The sequence below is a fragment of the Notechis scutatus genome, chromosome 1 (assembly GCF_049901735.1).
Source record: "Notechis scutatus isolate UNSWTSFEM ecotype Mainland chromosome 1, rNotScu1.2, whole genome shotgun sequence".
NCBI classification, from domain to species: domain Eukaryota; kingdom Metazoa; phylum Chordata; class Lepidosauria; order Squamata; family Elapidae; genus Notechis; species Notechis scutatus.
In genome coordinates this window covers 186,276,851-186,298,100 of record NC_142009.1, presented here as the reverse complement: position 1 = coordinate 186,298,100, position 21,250 = coordinate 186,276,851, and the positions used below count along the sequence as shown (strand labels likewise).

The following is a 21,250-nucleotide window of genomic DNA, read 5'->3' as shown; positions in this document are numbered from 1 at the left end:
GGCTGACGCCGAGTTGCTTGTGCTAGAAGCAGCAAAGAGGGGGGGGGGGGGAAATGACTAGTAGTAACTGTTGACAATTCAAAAATGAAGGCGTTGGTTTTGTTTCCGTTTTGAAATCACGAGGAAAAAGAAATACCGTTTCCCATTAAACTCGAATGTCAGTGCGCTCCAGTTTCCCCCACTGTGTATAAAAAAATGAATTGTTTAATTTTTTGATACTGTAATTCATTAAGTATCGAAAGTTGGAAACCAGACTTACTTAACTCCAGCAGTACTGGAGAAAGCCTGTAACAACTCTATTGTGGGTTATGCTGAGGATGAGAGTAACTTACTGCAAAGGTGTAGTATTGTTCAGTACAGGTAGTCTTCGACTTACAATTCATTTAGTGACCGGTTACAATGGCATTGAAAAAAGTGACATGATTGAGGTTCACACTTAGAACTCTTGCAGCCACCCCCATGGTTACGTGATCAAAAGTCAGACACTTGGCACCTGATTTATGACAGTTGCAGTGTTCTGGGGTCATGTGGTCACCCTTTGTGACCTGGCAAGCAAAGTCAAATTGGAAATCCAATTCATTTAACAACTAAGTTACTAACACAATACCATAACTGGCAAAATTCACTTAACTGTCTCACTTAGCAATGGAAACTTTGAGCTCAATTTTGGTTGCAAGTCAAGGATTACCTGTATTAACACCACATGCTAGTCTAAATCAGGGATATCAAACTTAATTTTGTTAAGGGCCGCATTGGGGTTGTGATTGACCTTGGGGAGCTGGGGGGCATGGCCAGCTCGATGTCACTCGTGCCAGGGAATGCCTGTGGGGGGGGAATCCCTTCCTTCCTTCCTTCCCATTCTTTTTCTTCCCTCTTCATTTTCCTTTTTCCTTCCCCTCTTACCTTCTTTTTCCTTCCTTGCTCTCTTCCCCTCTTCCCCACTTTCCTTCTTTTTCTTCATCTTTCCCTTTCTCCTACCCTGTCCCTTCTTGGATGCTCAAATACAAAAGGGGAAACATTTCTCAATGTCTCCTTGCCTTGGGATCAAATGCCACTTTTGCTAATAGTTTGTGGCCACTTAAAAGACTGAGAACAAACCAGGCTGAGTTTATCCCATGCTTACATTTCATGGGGGACCTCCAGAACAGCAAAACTATCAAAATGGTGGCTGTGATAGTTGATCAGAGCTCCTCTGTTTTTTATGCGCAACAGCTTTAGCATTAAGGAACAATAAGTTAAATAAGTTAGTTGCTTTTCTATTAATACATAATCCTTAAATGGGCTCTCCTGCAGGAATCCTGCCATGGTCCAATTCAAATTGGAAATATAGCAAAGGAAAATATTTCCTGCACTTAGCTTTGTCCTGTTTTCTCCACTGGAAATGGCTATTTGCAACACACAAGGAAGGGGATACTTTCCTAAGAACTCACAGTTCAAGAATACCAATATACACACATTCGCTAATGCTAATCTAATGTACCTTTTGTTAAGTGCACATGGGGTATCTCAGGATTGGGAAAGCCATGGGGGGGGGGGGCCTAGTAATGGAGCAGGCCCTCAAGACCTCCCTGACCCACTAAGGTACCTCATGCTTCTCCCACCCTTCCTGTCACACCGGACTCACTTACGTTGCAAATATTTGTCTCCTCTCTGCTGCTGTTTCTTTGCCTTGGAGGGACGGAGGGGAGACTTGGCTTGGAAATGCTTTTCATGCTGAGAATGGATGCTCCTGGGTGCCACACAGGTTCAGGCACCCATCCTCTCTTGTAGAGAATCAGGGACCTAGAAAGTTTGATTCTCAACGTGAAAAATATTTATGGTGCCAGTCTCCTGCTCCTCCCGCGGCCGCTATGGCAGGGATGCTACCTGCCCACTAAAATGCACTATGGATAGAGTTACTTCAACTACCCACCCTGTGGTTGGAGCAGGGAGGGTCGCTTCAGAAGGGCTCAGGATACAACGCCGCCTGTGGCCCAGGCATGCTGCTTGCTCATGTGTGCAGGCCTCAGAGCCCACCCAGTTCATATGAACTGGTAGTTAAGTTCTGCACAGTTCGGCAAACCGGCAAATCCATCACTGGCTGCCCCTGCCCCTGCTCATTTTATGGCCTGTTTTTTTGACTGTTTTGGGGCTATTTTCAGATGGCCCCAAAACTGGCCCCATAACAGCCCCCAAAACAACCGCAAAAAACAGCTCCAAAACAGCCAAAAAAAACAGTCAAAAAACCCGGCCTGAAAATGGCCAGAAATGGCCTAAAAACGGCCAAAAACAAGCCGAAAAATGGGCAGGGGCAGCCAGTGGTGGGATTAGCCCCGACTGATTGAATCCTACCTCTGCCTTTGAGGCAAGTACTGGGAGGTGGGGCTGGGTGTGATGAGTGATGTCAGCCACCCAGTCACATGATCCATCGGCCATGCCTACCCAGCCAGAAAACCGGTTGTTAAGTTATTCCAATCCCACCACTGGCTGGTCTTACTGCTTGAGTGCAGGAACAAAGCCTTCAACTGAGCGAGGAGGCACTGTGGAGCCCGGCCCCTTACACCCTCATCCAGCCTGCCAGACTTCATCACGCTTGGGGAGGAGTTAGACACCTTTGTCCCGTGGACCCTGCCTGCATGCAAATGGCATGTCTGCGTGCAAATGGGACACTTGGAAATGGAGCTATCTTTGAGGCCAATGCCACTGCTGCACCTCCGCTTTCTTCAGCTCAGATGGAGCTAGGGCACCCAAACTGCTGATGGCAGGGGGGAGCCACCTGAGCAGCCATGATTTCTCCTCCCCAGCCAGCCAGCCCTGTCTGATCTACTCCTCACCTGGCCTGCCAGCTGACTCAGACTCACCACTCTTCTTCTTTTCATCTTCCTCAACCTCCTCCCTGCTCAAGCAGCAGCGGACTCTGAGGGACAACAGGGTCTCTCATTTCTCAGCATTGGTTCCTGAGCCCGGCCAATTCCGATTCCACGATGGTTTTACTGTTTCAAGGGAGGAATGAAGACTTTAACTGAGTGAGGAGGCACTCTTTGCACCTGCATTCCAGCCTGATGAGCCACATCAGAAGAGAAATCAGAGGCCCTGTTGTCCCTCAGAACTCACCGCTGCTTGAGCAAGGAGGAGGAGGAAAAGAGCAGTGAGACTTTGTGCTAGCCAGCTGGCCAGCCAAGCAAGCAGTAGGTCAGGTGGGGCTGGCTGGCTAAGGAGGGGGCATCATGGCTGCTCAGGTAGCTCCCGCTGCTGCCACCAGAATCTTGGGTCCCCTGGCTCCATCTGAGCTGAAGAAAGCAGAGGCACAGCCCGCAAAGATAGCTCCATTTCCAAGCATCCCATTTGCATGCAGATGCACCATTTGCATGCAGGTAGGATCCCGCAGGACAATGGGCTTTTATTCCACCCCCAGCGCGGCCAGCTTTGGCAGGCTGGATGCAGGTGAGAGGGGCCTGACTCTGTGGCCTCACTCAGTTGAAGGCTTTGTTCCTGCACTCAAACAGTAAGGCCTGCACACACGAGCGAGCAGGGCACCTGGGCTATGGACGATGTTGGTTCCTTCACCCTATCTTGGATCCGACCTCAGGGCTGCCCTGGAGCCAGTGAAGGACCGCCCAGCAGCCTTGGCCCTGCCCCCTGGCCATATGCATAGGAGACAGTGAGCAGACAGGGGCAGAATGCAGTCAACCTGCAGGAGAGGACAGTCCCAAGGGACTCCAGGGGTGGGGTGAGGGGCCACCATGGATCTAAGGCTGACCACTTTCTGGCCCAGATGGCTGCCACTGGGTTGTAGATTAGTGCCTGGTAGGCCTGGGCAGGGCCCAGGCACCGTGGACCTTTCCTTTGCTGTTTCCAGGGCAACTCCATGGGCCGGATCTAATGTGGCCCTCAGACCTTGAGTTTGACATTCCTGAGCTAAAAGAATGCAAATTGTTGTATATAGACATTTGCATACTCGTAATACGTTCCGATTGGACAACCACTACCGCCTAGCGATTGATGTTTAACAACATGTTATGATTGGCCGCCTAAACAGCGGGAGGTTTAAAATGATGCCATTGGTTGCAAGCCGCGAGCAGCCGCTATAAAAGAGGCTGCCGCGGCTCGAGTTTAGTTGAAGTTACTGACAGTTAAATAAAGAGCTGAACTCAACTCCGGTCTCGAATCTGTCTTGTTCTGGCGATAGAACACAAATGACCAGCTGTCTGCAAGGAATATAAATCCTTCCATTCCCCACCATCCATTCAGAGCTGTGAAGAAGCTTCTCGGATGAGAAGTGAAATGTCTTCAAAGAAAAACAAGGAAGTCCAGTTGCCTCCTGAAAAAGCATCCTTGTGTTAACATGGAAAATAAAGCAAGATATAATTTTGGAAGCTGGTCATTTTTGTGTGTGGCTGTTATATTTAAATCTGAAAGAAAGGTTGAAGAAAGGATGGGAAAAACTGAGTGGGATACAGATAGAAAATATCCAGAGTTTCATAAAAATTCTAAAAATGAGGCCCCTCTGTTGAATTGTGATGTACAGGGATTTCCACATTATGCACATTAAAACTGAAAATCCCTACCAAAGTAAATTTGGGTTGAATTAGTGTCATGGTAGAAAAGAACACAGAGATTAGAGGTGGGGAAATCCCATTCATGATATATGTTAGAGTAACATTCATTTTAAAAATTAAATGCATTAAAAATAGCAGATTTTCTATGTTGTGTGAAAGTGGCGTGGAAGCTAGAATGGTACTACAGAAGAGTATTGTTCTAACTGTGTCCTATCAGTTTACTTTGTTAATTTATTATTAATTATTTTGACTCTACCTGGACAATGAAAAGGAGTTCTTGAGTATACACTGGAAAAGGATGACTAGAATAATGCCAATGCTTCCCTTTCGTTCAGATATAATCAACTTTGGGACAAAGTAGAGTTTTTCCACCTGCACTGATCAATTTTTAAATATGGCTGTATGGTTTGGACATTGCAAGAGTTCGATAAGAGTTTTATTATTTTAAAGTATGTATAATATGTTTGCTGCTGCTACTAAAAGTTTTGTGAAGCAGGTTGGTGATGGAGGTCGATTAGTTCCTGTCCGTAGCCTCAGTGAGGCTGATAAATATCAACCTCTCAGCCTTGTTATCAAAAAGAAAAACTGCTTTCTTTCTAAAAGGTCAAAATTTACATCAACACCATTCAGCCTAAAAGACATTCTTCAAGGAGAGAAAGAAATTTCTGCAGGTAAGTCCTGTGAAGTCCTTCAAAGCTTATAAAAATATACATAATTTGCTCAACAACAACAATAACAAAATAGAAAGCAAAGCAGCCTTGGGGAAAGGCAAAGTTATTGTTAAGGGGGAGGGGAATTCAAATAACTTGATATTAAGAATTTATTTAAAAAGGTTTTTTTGGTAGTGCATTCATTACAGGGTTGGAAAATTGAGGAATACATTTTAAGAATTTGCTTTTTGTTATTAAAACATTTATTCATTTTGTGTGACCTCTGTAATAGGATAAATATATAATACCTGATTGCAATATGAACTTTAGTATATTTGTTTAGACATAAGCCTAACTGAATTCGATAGGATTTACTTTATAACTGATATCCTTAATACTGCACCATTGATATTTAATTACACAAGTTCATACATTTTATTATAACTCCAATGAAATGTGACATTTCTTTTCTTTCATAACTTAATTCGGCCGTATTATAGTGCTATTTCCCTGTAACACTGTTTCTTCCTTATATGTTAGCTGCCCAGCTTTTTAAAGTTTTAATTTGGTCTGAAAATAAATGATAGGGAAAGGCTTTTAGTTTGCCAGAAATGCATTTTTCATATCTTCGTAAAGCTACTAGAAGAGAGCACACTTCACCATCTCCTACAGCGACATCCTGCTAATAACATTTATTATACAAGCAGAAGGTATTCAGAGCACAGCTATGTGAAGCAAGCACAGAGTCCCAGGATGCAGAGTGTTAAAGGGCCACATCGATCGGCCTCCCAACGATCAGCTGCTTCAGGCTGCAGGGATCGCCATCGCCTATTGCTGCGTCCGTGCACTCCATTTTCAGCCTATGCATCCCATTTTCAGCCTCCGCACACCCCATTTTTGGTCTGTTCCAGGCAAAAGGGATCAGAATGGGTGGAAAATGGGCCGCGTGAAGGCCGAAAATGGGGCATGCGGAAGTGGCAATAGGCGATGGTGATCCCTGCAGCTGAAACAACTGATCGTTAGGAGGCCGATTCAACTGACAATCAGCTGCTTGTGCTAATCAGGCTGTGTTGAAGCTGACCAGGCTGTTTGCTGTTTGCCCGCAAGGAGGCAAATTGCTGGGAGGCAGAAGCCGAAGGGTGGGGGTTGGAGGGTGGGTAGGGCTTTGGCAATATTCACTGTATAAGATGCACAGACATTTCCACCCACTTTTGGGGTGGAAAAAGTATGTCTTATACTCTGAAAAATACGGTAGTTTAGCCCGAGTCTAAGATACAGACAAAAACCTAAGGTTAACCTCAGATCACACATACTCACAATCTTGTAGAAAGTTTTTAGTAATCCATAGGGCTCACCTGAAATTGGTTACGACTTGATGCCACTGCAATTAAAGCAAAAAGGAAGTATACCTTAGCTGAGTCTGGATGGCATCCAAAACCTTTTCTCTCTGTACGCATTCTGTGATTCATATACAAACATTTTAACCTGCCATATCATGAAATCTTATTTGATTCTATAGAGAAGGACTGTTGCTGCTTGCAGTTTGGGATGATGACAGTGAAAAACCTTCGTGTCATAAGAAATGACATATTTTGCATACCATGGCAAAGCATATTTATTTATTTATTTATTTATTTGATTTGCCGATTGTTTATAAGTATAAGTGTATACATAGTTGTGAATACATGAAATGGGTACATATAAGAAAAATAAAAGAATAAGAGAAACAATAGGACAGGGACGGTAGGCACGTTGGTGCGCTTATGCACGCCCCCTACAGACCTCTTAGGAAAGGGGTGAGGTCAATAGTAGACAGTCTAAGGTTAAAGTTTTTGGGGTTTGGGGAAGAAACTACAGAGTCGGGTAGAGTATTCCAGACATTGACCACTCTATTGCTGAAGTCGTATTTCCTGCAATCAAGTTTGGTGCGGTTAACTTTGAGTTTGTATCTATTGTGTGCTCTTGTGTTGTTATGGTTGAAGCTGAAGTATTCATTGACAGGTAGGACATTGCAATGTATGATTTTATATACCATGTTTAAGTCAGACCGAAGACGCGTAATTCAAGGTTTTCTAGTTCTAGAATTTCAAGTCTGGTGGCATAAGGTATTCTACAACGAGTAGAGGAGTGGAGAACTCTTCTTGTGAAATATTTCTGGACTTTCTCAATTGTACTAATATCAGATACGTAATGTGGGTTCCAGACTGATGAACTGTATTCGAGTATTGGTCTAGCAAATGTTTTGTATGCTCTGGTTAGTAGTGTGATATTACCAGAGAAAAAGCTACGTAGGATTAGGTTAACAACTCTTAATGCCTTTTTGGCTATGTAGTTGCAGTGGGCTCTAGCACTTAGATCATTAGAGGTGAGTATTCCAAGGTCCTTTACAGAGCTTGGGTCATCAACAAGATCTTGACTATTCAGCTTGTATTTTATTTTCTGATTTTTTTTGCCAATATGTAAGACAGAGCATTTATTTGTTGAGATTTGAAGTTGCCATTTGTTTGACCATTCTGATACATAGTCAAGATCTTTTTGTAGGGTAGCAGTATTGTCTGTGGTATTGAACAGCTTTACATCATCAGCGAAGAGAACGCTCTGAAAAGGAATGAGATAAATATATTGGAACCTTCATTTTGTGTGTGTGTGTGTGTGTGTGTGAGTGTGTTCAGAAAAAGAAAAAACAAGTAAACCTTTTCTAGGATAATATAATCTGGAGTTCATCTGGAGATTCCAAGGTTGGTTTTATTTGTTCACTAAGTCTATTATCTCTTAATATAGACGAATATGATGTTTTTAAAGACACCAATAAGCCATCTTTCCCCTTAGGTATTTCATCTTATCAATTACTAAATTATGAAGACAAATCTGATGTAGCCCTTAATGGCAAGCAAGGAAATCACATCATGAACTCTTCTGGGGTCAGTACTGCTGGGTCAGATTCCCTTGCAGTGAAGGCTTCTTTTGGTATTGTAACTAAGCATGAGGTTGAGGTACCGACTTTGCTCAAAGAATTAACTAATAGGTTGGTATGAACGTTTTTTTATTACCTTGATGGTTTTGCTTACTTTATGCCTACACTCTCTGCATGAGTTTTGAGAACTACGAATATTACCCAAATCCAATAAGTGAGACTTGAGATATTATAAAAGGAATAATGCAGGACTCTGAGAATTATTTCTTTGTGATTTTAGAAAAGTGGATTTCGAACACTGCCTTGTCCGTCAGTCACGAGAGAGTAGTAGAACGGTTCTCTGTATGGTAATGGAGAGTATTCGAACAACTCGACAGTGTTCTCTCTCTGTTCATGCTGGTATGAGAGGTGACACAATGAGAGTAAGTGAGCATGCATTTCAAAATCGCTCGCGTATATTGAATACTTTGGCTTTAAATAGGCATCCATGAGGAGAATCAAAATAATCAAGATGATGATCTCAATCATGTGATTTAAGTTCCACCCACCCCCTTTTTAATGTGTTGTGCATGTTGCAGGCAGGTGAAAATGGTCATAGCTTTGATCACATGGTTGGGCATAGCATCTTCACTTTTTTTTGACATCCTCCCAAAGGCAAGTGCATCATTCTGTATTGATTTATTACAAAGTCATCATTTTAATAATCATTTAAATAAGATTTACAGAAAAAAAAACCTCCAGCTAAATCAACTCTAATTTAACTGCTCTTTTAGTAGAAATAAAGAATGATGAAATGTTGCCATTTACCCAAAAGTGTATAGTTGATCTAGTCAATCCATATTAGGGGTGGGGAATTATGGCCCTTTTGTAGACTTCAACTCGCAGAATTTCTGAGCAAGCCATGATGGCTCAGGAATTCTGGGAGTTGAAGTCTATAAGTCATAAAGGGGCCATAGTTCCCCACCTCTGTTCTATGTACACAAAAATTGTTTGCTTGCCTGTTAATCCACTTAAGATCTTCAGGCTCTGAAATCAATGCAAATTTATCCAGTTAAGCGAATCATTGAAATTCATTTATATGCTTTGAAGGAGATTTTGATGCATGCACGTGATTCCCTTGCCTTCAAGAACAGTCTTTGTCACTTCTCTTTCTGACCCATTCCTTAAGCAAGTGCTTCTTTGAGTTGTGCCCATGAATGTGTCACAAATTTGAAATTGAACCCAGGGATTACTAGGGTTCAATCTGAGTACAAACAGTTGATCAGATTTACCTGATTTGTGCTTTAGACATTTTAATCATGCTATATTCATTGGATTATTTGTCATTTGTCCTTGGTTTATTAGAATTTTAGATAATGGTGACAAGGATGATTCTATTTCCCTTGAAAAAGAGTTTTACTGGAAAATATACTTTCCTTTCTAGAACTTATATTGTACTATATTATTCAGATCCTATCATTTTGTGAGAAATATTAATGCAATGTTTCTTTTCCAATTAGTTTCATATTATCGATGAACATAATTATAAAGGGTGTGACAAAGCAATTGTCTTTCCTGCACATACAACAATTGCATTTAGCATATTTGAGCTTTATATTCGCCTGGATGGTAATTTTGGTAAGTAATATTTGGCCTGTTCTCTCGATTGCTAGTATGATCCAGGTTATTCTTTTTCAGAGACTAAGGCTGAATATTCTGTTTTATACCATTTTTTACCTCACAATATAAATGTAAGATACAACCTGATAATCTTATTTTGCATAGTTCCATAGCTGCAATATGACATGCAGAAACATTTATCAATAATTTCAATTTAGTCGGAGACAATTAAGTTTCTTGCTTTTATGAAATAAAGGTGACTTTTATATAAAAAGGGTACATAGGTGAGGGAAAGTAAACTCTTCTATGCCTTCTGTTCATCTGATCATTGCTTCTTCCTCCTTGTCTGTATTTTTTTCCCCCAGCTAAACTAGAGTTTGGCATAGCAAGAAAGCTGTTTGAAAACAGCAACAGAGAATGAATTGCAAAGTAGAGGAGAGCTAGCTAGTAACATTATTTTGTTCTAAAAGAAATGCAAGCTTCATTTTATTAGACTCATGATAGAGACTGTAATACTGCCCAGTAATAAGATGGGCTAGACAGCTTACCAGTTAAACTGATAAAAATAAAACAACATACAAATTAAGGTGATTAACCTAAAAGAAATGCTATTGTCCTTAACAGTTTGAGTCCAGGTTGAGCAACAAATTCATGTAATATTCATATGAAAACTCCATGTTTGCTATTTATCTATTGCCGCCCAGTTCAATAGTTATCTAACAGTTACTTAGCTAATGGGGTATTAAGTAGTGCTCTGATACAATATATCAAACTGATGGTTGCACTACTAACGGAATCTGTAGTCTGGCTGAAAAACATCACATGTCTCCAGTTACTGTCATCTATCAGCAATGAGGGATTGGATTCGTTGTTCCTTCTGCATATTCTGCTCCTTTCCCAAGCCATACCCCAAAGCAAATAAGTGCAGTATGGGTGGAATGAACAAGGGACATTACGTTGCAGCCACTACTTAGTTACTACTGTTGGCAGGTAGCAATAGGAAATCATGTTATCAAGCAGGAATGTTCAAATTGAGATACTTGTAAAATCTGATGCTTAAGAGATTTTTGTATCATTCTCTTTTCTGGCTGGATACATTCAAATTCTCTACATTTTTTTTTTTTTTTTCATTCTTGTGTCTGGTTTCCTCTGGGATTCTTTATCTATTGTTTTTAGCATAGTACTAGAGGCTAAAAAGATATATTTTTTATATTTCCTTGTATTTTACTCAGACAAATTCAAATGCTGAGCAGTCCAAAAGGAAAAAAAAAAACACATGGTGCCACAGAGCAAAACCATTTTCTGTACATTTGGGAGAGAAATCTGCACCCTGGAGTCAATTGTACTGTCCCCATTCTCCTCTCTTTTGATTCGAAGCTATCTAAATTTGAAAAAAGAATGATTGCCATTATTTTATCTTCAGTACATGTTTTTCATTCCAGCAGCTTTATCTGGATTCTAAGGGGAGAATTGTTGCATTGCTTAGAACAGGGGTGTCAAACTTGTGGCCTGGATGCATCATGTGTTGCCCCCCCCCCATTTAGCGAAGGGGGAAAAAGTCCCGATACGTCACGTGACGCTGCCGTGATGACGTGAGTTTGACACCCCTGGCTTAGAACATTATTTCTCCACAGTGGTAGATTGAAGATGTGTGGACTTCACCTCAGAGGATTTCTCAGCCAGTATGCTGGCTGAGGAATTCTGGGAACTGGAAGTCCACAAATCTTCAAGCTGCCAAAGTTGAGAGAGTTTAAAATGAAAAGATCAAAAGAGGTGAAAAGATGGGACACAATATCCGCACTGTATTCAAAAGAATGTAGATTTGTATTCATTATCATGTAAGTTTATCAGACTTCCTTTATATAAATTATTAGAAACCCCTTGGGGTATCTGGTCTAGCAAAGAAATCTGCTTCCAAGTCCAAATGTCCATTGCTGAATCACCCTTCCTATAGCTATTGTATCATTTCCTAATAATTCAGTACTTTTACCTTATCTGTAATATCTTGGTTATAAAACAAATGAAATGTCTTTATTCGTTGTCTTTATTCTCATTAATTTTTTGATACATTTGAGTAACACTATTTCAAATACTTTTTCTCCCAGAACTTTGTGTTGCTCCAGAATCAAAAGGAGGATTTGAAAAAGAACCATCAAGATCATTTTCGTTGACTAAATTAAGAAAAAATCTGTTTCGTCGAAGTATGATGTTTAATATTTATTTACATTTCTTTGATTAATTTAAAGATGTTATCAGCCTTTAATAGCAGTGAGAATAGTTTTTTAAAATAAATTTTTATTAAAGTTCCTTATTTTACCAGTTTCCATTCATTGCAACGCTTCGGTATCAATATATATACTTTTTACATAGATTTTAACTAAATGTACATTTTTATACTCCTTTATATATTTTGTTTCACTATAATATCTACCATATATATTTCTTATCGTTATACTATATTTCATATTTATTTATCTTTATATCTGCTATTTAGCCAATTATACCATGCATTCCAAATCAAATAATATTCAGTTTCTTCTCTTTTATTTCATTGTCAACCTGTCCATCTCGGCACACTTTAATACTTTCTTTAGCACACTTTCTTCCAATGGCATAATATCATTTTTCCAGTTTTGCGCATAAACTATTCTAGCCACTGTTATTATCTAGCATTAGATATTGTGGTTTTTTTTGTCATATTTTCCTGTTATTATACCTAGTAAGAATATCTCTGGTTTTAACTCTATTTGTTGCTTAGTTATTTCCTCTATCCATTTTCTTATCATCCAATTTTTTTTTGCTACTGGGCATGTCCACCACATATGATAATATGTTCCTTGCTTTTGTTTACATTTCCAACTATTCTGAGAATAGTTTTTTTTTTAATCAGAACAATAACAGGAAGACTATTATGGAACCAAGTAAAATAATTAGATTTCAAAATAAGCACAGTGCATATATTTTAATTAACATAATTGAGTTTACTTCATGTTAAATTCTATATTAGGGAGACATCTTTCAATGTTCAGCAACAAAATATTATAGCTATATTATGGTATTTAAAGTTTAACGTACTGTAATCCAGATATTCCCAATTTCCTGCAATCAGTTCTCTGATCCAGATTAAGAGGATATAATCATTGAAGAAATTTTACATATATTCGATCCCTGACCTAATGAAGCAGCATAAAATGTATAAAATGAAAATCCCCAGTTAAAATATTAGCCAGAGTGCAGTTAGCTGCTTTGAAGACGTGAAGGTTAAATATGATACAACTCTTCCCTTTATATTTTCCATTCTGTAAAAAAGTGGCAAGTTTAATTTCTGTTATTGTATATCTAGAGGAATCATAGTTTATGTTAAGTATTCATAGAACAAAATGAACCCACCTTCAGATTATCTTGATGCACAAATTCTAAGAATTCCTAGTAACTAAAATTAATGTTTAAGTGACACATATGTATATTTTTGTTCCCATCTGTGTTCATGATAGAAAAAAAAAAGTAAAAATTATTGATTACATTTGAGATGTCATAATGGCACTATTAAGCAACTAAAATTATTCTATTAATAGTGAGCGTGGAATAATACTGACAGATTACATAATGATTATTGCAGTCTCTAAATTGAAGTATCTTTTGCAGCTATTTTATTGTGTAACCCATGTAATGTGCCACTTGAATTTAGTAATCTTTCTTCTTTGTGCCTGTCTGCTTTCTTACAGATAAAAGGGTGATGGATATCATTGTCCATTCAGATAATTATTTAGATGACCTTTTTGCAGATTATTATGAAAAAACAGCAAGCATGACTGACATTTCAACAAACTATTTCAGAGAAGGAGCCCACGTACGAGTGAATTTGCTTAATAACCACATTCCTAAAGGTCGTTGTTCTTTATGTGGTATGGGGAATTCCAGAAGGGAAACGGTTTATGGTTGCCTTGAATGTTCTTTTAATGGACAAAAATTTGTGCGACTTCATGCCGTGCCTTGTTTTGATCTCTGGCACAAAAGAATGAAGTAGAGTTCTGATAAATGTTTAAGGGCTGGCTCCAAAGTTAATTGTACTTTGTTCCCTGTAAAACCAATGGAACTAGCTAAGTCATAGCTATCTTTTCATTTTGATTTCAGTGAAATTTAAATGCAACTAACTTATTCTGGGTCCAATTTGGTATCTGAACTAGGTTTGATTGTGCCATCAAGCTTTGTGAATTTTGACTGCAAAAAGACAGAAACACAAAGTCTCTTATTTGCATCTATGGTTTTAAAAGTGATTTTTCTAGTTATAAAAATAAATATAAAAATAAATAAATATCAATTAGAATAATTTAATAAAACTGCTTTCCAAAATTTATATTTTTGGATTTCCTTTGATCTACATAGTGAAGATATGTACACTTTTGAGTTAAAATCTTAAAATAGATTTTTTTAAAATCTAAAAATGTCACAGCATGTACTTAGATTTGGAAATATTTATTTATTGGGGAATGTTAGCTCCAGAGATATATATCCTAGAAATTCTTGCATACTTTATGAGTCTTCTCTTTAGTTCAGGAAGTATACCAATTATACTCCATTTTCAGATTTTATTTTTGCTGCAGTGTATAGGACCATAATTGAAACAAAGTTTAATCTCAATACAAAAGTATAAAAATTACCACAGTGAAATGTACATCAACTGGTATGTAACACACACAAAAAGACTTTAAAATGTGGCTATATTTTGCTGTGGATAAATCCTAGCGAAACCAATCTACCAAGACTTGTTTAGGAAGAGGAGTGAGTATAACCAAGTCATCCAGTTGTGATGTCTGCGGAACTCCATGCTCCATGACCCATGAAAACTGCAAGATCACCCAAGTCCATAAAGTAACATTTGAATAATATGTTTTTATAGTTCATCATGCTGGTAGACATTGTATTCTTTGGCAGATATGAAGCCATCACCATCATGGTCATTCTTTTTAAATATATCTACCAAAATACTATTTTGAACAGAAGAATCCCGTTTTTTGCCATCTCTTTCAAATTCTTCCTTCAAATAATGGTTTATCTAAAGGAATTAAAAACAACAATAATTCCTCACATATTCCTAACAATAATAACTTGCTCTTATATTTATAATTGTTTTATATTTTTATTGTATTGTAAGCCACCCAGAATCGCTTTAAATGGCAAGATGGGGAGCATATAAATAACCCTCTTGTATGTGAACCCCAATAGGCTGACAATCAACTACTGAAAATCAAAATACTACATAAAAAGACAAGCATTAGAATATTTTAAAATATAACTTACAAAAGTTTTACTTGCTGACTTCACACTTGCACCTTTAATCCTCTGGAAAATATTTTTAGGAAACAGAGCAGGGCTAGAGCAAGGGGTTGATTTTGGTAGAATCTGTTCTTCCAGAAGGTTCCATTTTGCTGGCAGTGATCATTAATACAAACCACCAGCAACTTATAATCAAGGAGGATTTTTCCAAACTGCTTGTTTTGCATAAAGGATAAATCCAAGAAATGTCACTGTTAAAGAGGAAGCAAAACAGATTCTTCTACCAGGAAAGCAAAAAGAGTCTCAGGTAAACTAACTCATCTGAGAGAGAGATTCACTGGTCTGATTATATTTTCTGGCAAAGCTGAACAAGGCAGGGACAGGAAGAGAATTGCTTGGGTTTTGCCATAAATGCAACAATTTAGATAATCCTTAACTTATTACTGCAATTGGGACTGGATAAGTCCTTATGATCATTAAGTTGAGACATGCACATATCCGGAACTGATTTTATAACAGGTTGCAGAGATCATTAAGTGAATCAACCAGTTATTAAGTGAATCCATGGTCATTAAGAAAATGCTGCAATTGTAAATGGGTGTATTTGACTGAAATCTGCTAAAAGTGTGGCAAATTTCAGTCAGGAGATTGTGGGACTGTGTAACCCAAGGGTCTTCAAATTTGGCAAGTTTAAGACTTGTGGACTTCAACTCCCAGAATTCCTGAGCTAACATGACTGGAGGAAGAATTCTGGGAGTTGAAGTTCACAAGTCTTAAAGCTGTCAAGTTCGAAGACCCCTGGTGTAACCAGTTGTAAAAGTGAGCTGAAATTTGTTCAAGTGACTTACTACCAGTTCTGTGGGCGTGGCATACAGTAAAATCTCCAAGCAGAGGTGGTATTTGCTGGTTCTCTGAACTACTCAAAATTTCCGCTACCAGTTCTCCAGAATTAGTCAGAACCTGCTGAATACCACCTCTGGTCAGGAGTGCTTTATACATCATAAAGTACCCATTCTGGCCATCGTAATTTCGGATGGTCATTAAGTGACCAGTCATAAATTGGAAACTATCTGTATACTCCTTGTTCCCCTGCTCACTATCTTCCCACATTGTCTTTCCTCTCTGGCAGGAATTGGTTATAGGTCTCCTCATTTGAAAGAGACACTGTTGGGGAGCACAATTCAAGAAGCAAACAGCTTTTACTTTTCTGTTCCCCCAAAGAATGGCTAATGTCAAAGAGTCTAGGAGTTGAACCTGAGTTCCAGATAGGGGGTTTAAGACAGGGATGGACAATATACAACCTTCCAGAAATTGTTGAACTCTGATTTAGTCATCATGACTAATAATGAAAGTTGGGAACTGATATCCAGAGTAACAACTTGTCTACCCAGCTTTAAAGCAACACCTAATTCAAGCAACCTTGGAGGACTGATGAGAATTAGCATTTTCTACTCTATTATAACAGACATCAAAAGTGAACAAACTAATTGAACTAGTGATGATCCAGGCATCCCTTTCTATGAAAAGAATAACAAAAATAAATAAATTAGAAAAAGTTATTATAAAAAGAGAGTGGTTCATACATTTATTCCACAATACTTCAATAATTGATTCTGTAAAACTAATGAAATGCTTTAATTAAATGACTTAGAACAGTATTCTTCATACCTCTTCCTTTGAAAGCTTTTTGTCACTATCCAGGTCTATTTGAGAAAATGTTTCAACACTTCGTGGTCCTTTAGTTACTGCATACAATTCAATTTCGAAGATCAGTGTTGCATTGGGTGGAATCTTTGCTGGTTCTAAGAATGTAACAGGAAAGTTATAGGAAATGCACATACTGATGTCTGACCATTTTAACCACAGACCACCATACATCTACATCTCTTTAGCAATGTGGTACTGATGAATTTTACATCAAGGGAAGTGCTTTGTGGAACCACTTTGTGGAACCACTCAATCCTCCATCATCAAACACACAATGTCAATGAACAGGACCCAGCGCACAGTCTTCATCCTGAAGCCTTTGGTAGTGCCAATGGAGGACAGTAAATGGCAGGACTGGATGCTTGGTGGTGCACTCACTGCTTTGACTATGACATGAGGTCTATGTCTGCACCAAATAGCACTGGCAAATCAGAAACTAACTTCATCCTTGTGGAGTTTTAGGAATATGGGAGACAGGTTTCAGCAAGAAAACATTAACATTTCAAGAAAGACAAAAGGACCTCAGAAAAGGAAGATGGGCATCAAAATGGGATATGTAAGATTTAGCAGGTTCGCAGAAATAAAACATGAATAACACTAACACTATTATTGAGGGAGTTTCCAGAATTAGCTTCACAAGCCATGCACGTGCAATTAGTCATTAGAGGAAGGAGCTAGTCCCCTTCTTCGTAGGGGGGAACTCATTCAAAGTGTCTAAATTCAAAATGGCTTGGTTCCTTTTCTAGGGCTAGGAAACACTTTTGCCTGAAATGTAGCAGGCGTTGCTTATACAACTAAGAATTGTATAAAAGTTGAGTCACAGGGATTAGATTTGACATTCCTTAACCTGAGAATTTATTCTGGAGACCCTATATATAGCTCTGAAAACTAAAAATTAAAATATGTTCTTCATCATAAACAGTTTTGAAATAAAAAGTCATGTGAAGAATTCACTGTGAATAAACAGAGAATAACACAATTCCCTTTATGTTTAAATGTAGATTGGCAAAAATTTCATGTGCATTTAGAAATAGCCACATCTTGTGACAATCTCACTAAAGACTGAATGCATAGATGCTTAAATTGTGAGTGCCATTTAGGCCTGTCACAGCTACACCGCTGCCCATTGAGCACTCTACAAATCTGAACCTTACCCACAATACATCAGGTTGGCCAATTATGAAAGAAGAACACCAATATAAGCAACAAGTATTTGAGGTAGTTGAACTGAACCTTTAGAGAGTTGTGCATGTGGGTCCTGCTATATACTAGTTGAGGACAATTTCACAAAATTGGGGGATTTCAATGATCATTATCTTGTCATTTTTTTTTAAACCACATGCAGCAGCCACATAAATTACTTATATCAAGATTTAGTGGCAAAGCCTAATAAAAGAATTCAGTCACTAGCAAGTCCAAGAGCAATACATACCACAGGAATACCCTGGAAAGAAGCAAAAAGCCACATGCATTCTTGACATTCTTAACTAGGCCATCTTTGCCCAGCATGCAGGAGTATGCTCTGATAGAGAACAAGCAGATTGTAGGTTGGGGGGGTGGGGGTGGAAAAATACTTTCTTCATTTGCTGCCTGAAAAAAGAATCATCATTAGTTTCCAACAATGCTCATGCGTTCTTACATAATATCTCTTGAAGGATCACAATGCAGTGACATGGCTATTGCAAATGAAGTTATTACTGGTTTTAAGAGAGTCTGACTCACAGTGGCCTCTCCAATTTAGAAGAAAATGTGCCCTAAGGACAGTTATCTTCCTTTCTTTCTCCCCTTGTTATTTTAGGCTGCCAGGTCCTTTGGCTCATTCTGGGTAAATATATTGCACTCTGGGTCTTTTACATTTTGCAACCAATAACATTACTAAATAATATATATATAACGTTAAATGACAATGCAAAGAACCTGAGAGTAAGCAGCCATTCCTCAGTGTCACTATCACTCCATAATTGCTGATGGATAAGTAACATTTACAGAAAAAAATGCTGATGAAAAAAAAAGAGGAAAAGTTGTGTTACTGGTATGTAAAAATGATATGCTCTGGCATATCAATAATCTTCTTTGGTCTGAATGCCAAATGATGCAATAAAAAGGAAAGGTATTCATATTTAATCATATTTTACCATAGCCCTTTTCTCCATAGGCAAGTGAAGGAGGAATAATCACTTTTCGTTTCTCTCCGGGACACATATTCATCATTGCAATATCTAAGCCTTTAATGACTTGGCCAACACCAAGGACAAACCATTTTGGATGGCCATCGTTTTGTGTGCGACTGCAAAGAAAAGAAACGGTATACTTTAAGGAATTAGCTCAACATATTAGCGTAATATCATCAGTGCTACTTTTTACATGTGGACCCAATAATGCAAGAGGCTTTCCTGTTTCACTTGCATACTCAAAATCTTGTTACTACTTACACTTCATGTAACCTTCATTACAGATAGGGCCTTAATTATTAAAAATCAACTTAAATCTCTGTTAATGGCGAGATCCTCAGTAATCGGGTCAATGATCACCAATAGCAGTCTGATGAAAGTGCATCAAAAGCAGAAGAAAGGGATCTATCTATTCTAGCATATTTCATGTACATGCTTTTTGTAATTAAAGGCAAGCATCTGCTGGTGATGCCAGTTGAAAACCATACTATTCCTAATCTAGGTAGCACCAAATCACATTAAGTCAAGAGAGTTGGCAATCTTTTGGCATATATAGTACACAAGTCAATCAAGGTTTTAGTGTTCCCTGGGCTTGTATGTTGGTTTACAGATGTTTCTAATAGGTAAGGTAATTAATTTCTTTTGTTAGGTGATGTAGAAGATATGCATACAGGGCAATATAGGTTTTTATCAAAGTATGCTGAGAACATCTGCATCTTCCATTGATCAAGAAAGGATCTGTTACCATTTGAAGCTGCAGTACTTGGGGCATAAACCTTTGGAAAGCAGCTGAACTAAATATTACTACAACTGTCTTCGAGTACATCTATGCAACTGAGTAACGAAACTTTGGGATAGTAACCAAACTGTGACACTGCCAGAAGATCAGCCAAAGCGTCATTTTATCATCTAAAGGAAGCTGAGAGAGGTGAGAGTTCAAAAGAGAATGCACCACCACAAACTTACCTGCAATAAAACTTGGTCTTATTACTACCTACGAAACCGTCATAATGGGCATTGAGTAGATCGCCCTTTTTGCTCTTGGGCTCGCAGACTTCGGGGACGTGCAAGATTTCTATCTGGACATCTTCTGCAGGGGGACCCTCTGCCTTCTGCCCGTAGGACGGGAGAAGGAGGAGAGCAAACGCCTGCAGCAGAAAGCAAAGTCCCGCACGGAAAGCCATAGTTGCAAATCTGGTCGTCTGGCTGCGTGGCACTACAGTAGCATTGTTCGACGTCACGGGAGCCGAGAGGGGCGTGGCCAAGGCTCCTACGCAAAGGCCCCTTCGCTGTTTTGCCCTGTTCCGGCGGGTGCGTAAAAGGCGTAGGTGTGCCTTGCGCTTGTTTCTTTGCTCCCCCCCCGCCCCCTTTTTCTAGACTAGAGAAAGGGTGGGGCCTTTGGACTTTTTAGGGCGTTTTCTCGTTCATTTAAAGCGAGGGAGGGCGGTTTATTACACCTGGAAAGGATGAGACGGGTTGTAGTCTCTTGCCTGCCTCGTGGGTGCGATTTCTTTTTCCGCGGAGGCGGTGAAAGGTGAAGCACCGATCATACTTTGGAAGAGTTGCCTCTTAGCCTTCTCTTCCCCCACCCCACTGTTTTCTTGAACGGCTTTATTTATACCATAAGGTGAGCAGGCAGATTTATTGCCAAATCATGCAATAAAAATATGTTCATATTTAGTCATATTTTACCATAGCCCTGTTCTCCATAGGCAAGTGAAGGAGGAATAATCACTTTTTGTTTCCCTCCAGGACACCTGTTCCAAAGGTGCTTTTTCAAAAGGCAAAGTGGACTTCCTTTTTCTTTGAAGACGTCTCGCTTCTCAGAAGCTTCTTCAGCTCTGAGCTTCGTCTTCAAAGAAAACCCAGAGAGTCCACTTTGCCTCTTAAAAAAGCACCGCTGGGACAACCATGACCTGGATGGCTGCGAATCTCCACAGACACTTCAGTATACATATATTCAGCATTGCAATATCTAATGACTCCGCCAACACCAAGGACAAGCCATTTTGAATGGCCATCGTTTTGTGTGTGTGACTGCAAACAAATAAACAAAAAAACACGATACGTTAAGAAATTAGCTCAACATATTAGCATAACATCAGCATCGATGCCTTCGGCCAACGATGCTATCCAGCAGGACTGGAAGTAGCAAGACTTATCCCATAGGGAAAAGAGAATTAGGTAGCAAAAGAAACAAATGCACTTAAAAGAGTTTACATCGATATGTATAAGGTGGAAGCCCGGGTGTACGTTGTGCAGAATCTCCCATCCTCGTTCCTGGAGGGGAAGAGTTGCAAATGGAAGGCGACGATATTCTTCGCAGTTCCGCAACGATGCGAGCATGCGTGTAGGGTCTCTTTCTCTCTCTACCAGCAACCTCTTCTTCCTGCA

The 21,250-nt window shown here is 39.2% G+C and overlaps 2 protein-coding genes across 2 annotated transcripts; one reads left to right on the top strand and one right to left on the bottom strand.

Moving 5' to 3' along the window:
• Positions 1-4,886: 4,886 nt before the first annotated feature.
• On the top strand, positions 4,887-13,728 carry PJVK (pejvakin). Its single transcript, XM_026668114.2, has 6 exons — positions 4,887-5,209; positions 8,018-8,213; positions 8,383-8,524; positions 9,602-9,719; positions 11,807-11,902; positions 13,427-13,728. Exons 1-6 carry the CDS (start codon positions 4,990-4,992, stop codon positions 13,726-13,728), a joined length of 1,074 nt encoding a protein of 357 aa, XP_026523899.1. The 5' UTR covers positions 4,887-4,989.
• Positions 13,729-14,275: 547 nt separating this feature from the next.
• FKBP7 (FKBP prolyl isomerase 7) lies at positions 14,276-21,239 on the bottom strand. Its single transcript, XM_026668116.2, has 4 exons — positions 19,823-21,239; positions 18,821-18,972; positions 16,647-16,780; positions 14,276-14,757 (listed from the first exon to the last, which is right to left on the bottom strand). The coding sequence occupies exons 1-4, from the start codon at positions 20,038-20,040 to the stop codon at positions 14,596-14,598; spliced, it is 666 nt and encodes a 221-aa protein (XP_026523901.1). The 5' UTR covers positions 20,041-21,239; the 3' UTR covers positions 14,276-14,595.
• Between the last annotated feature and the right edge of the window lie 11 nt (positions 21,240-21,250).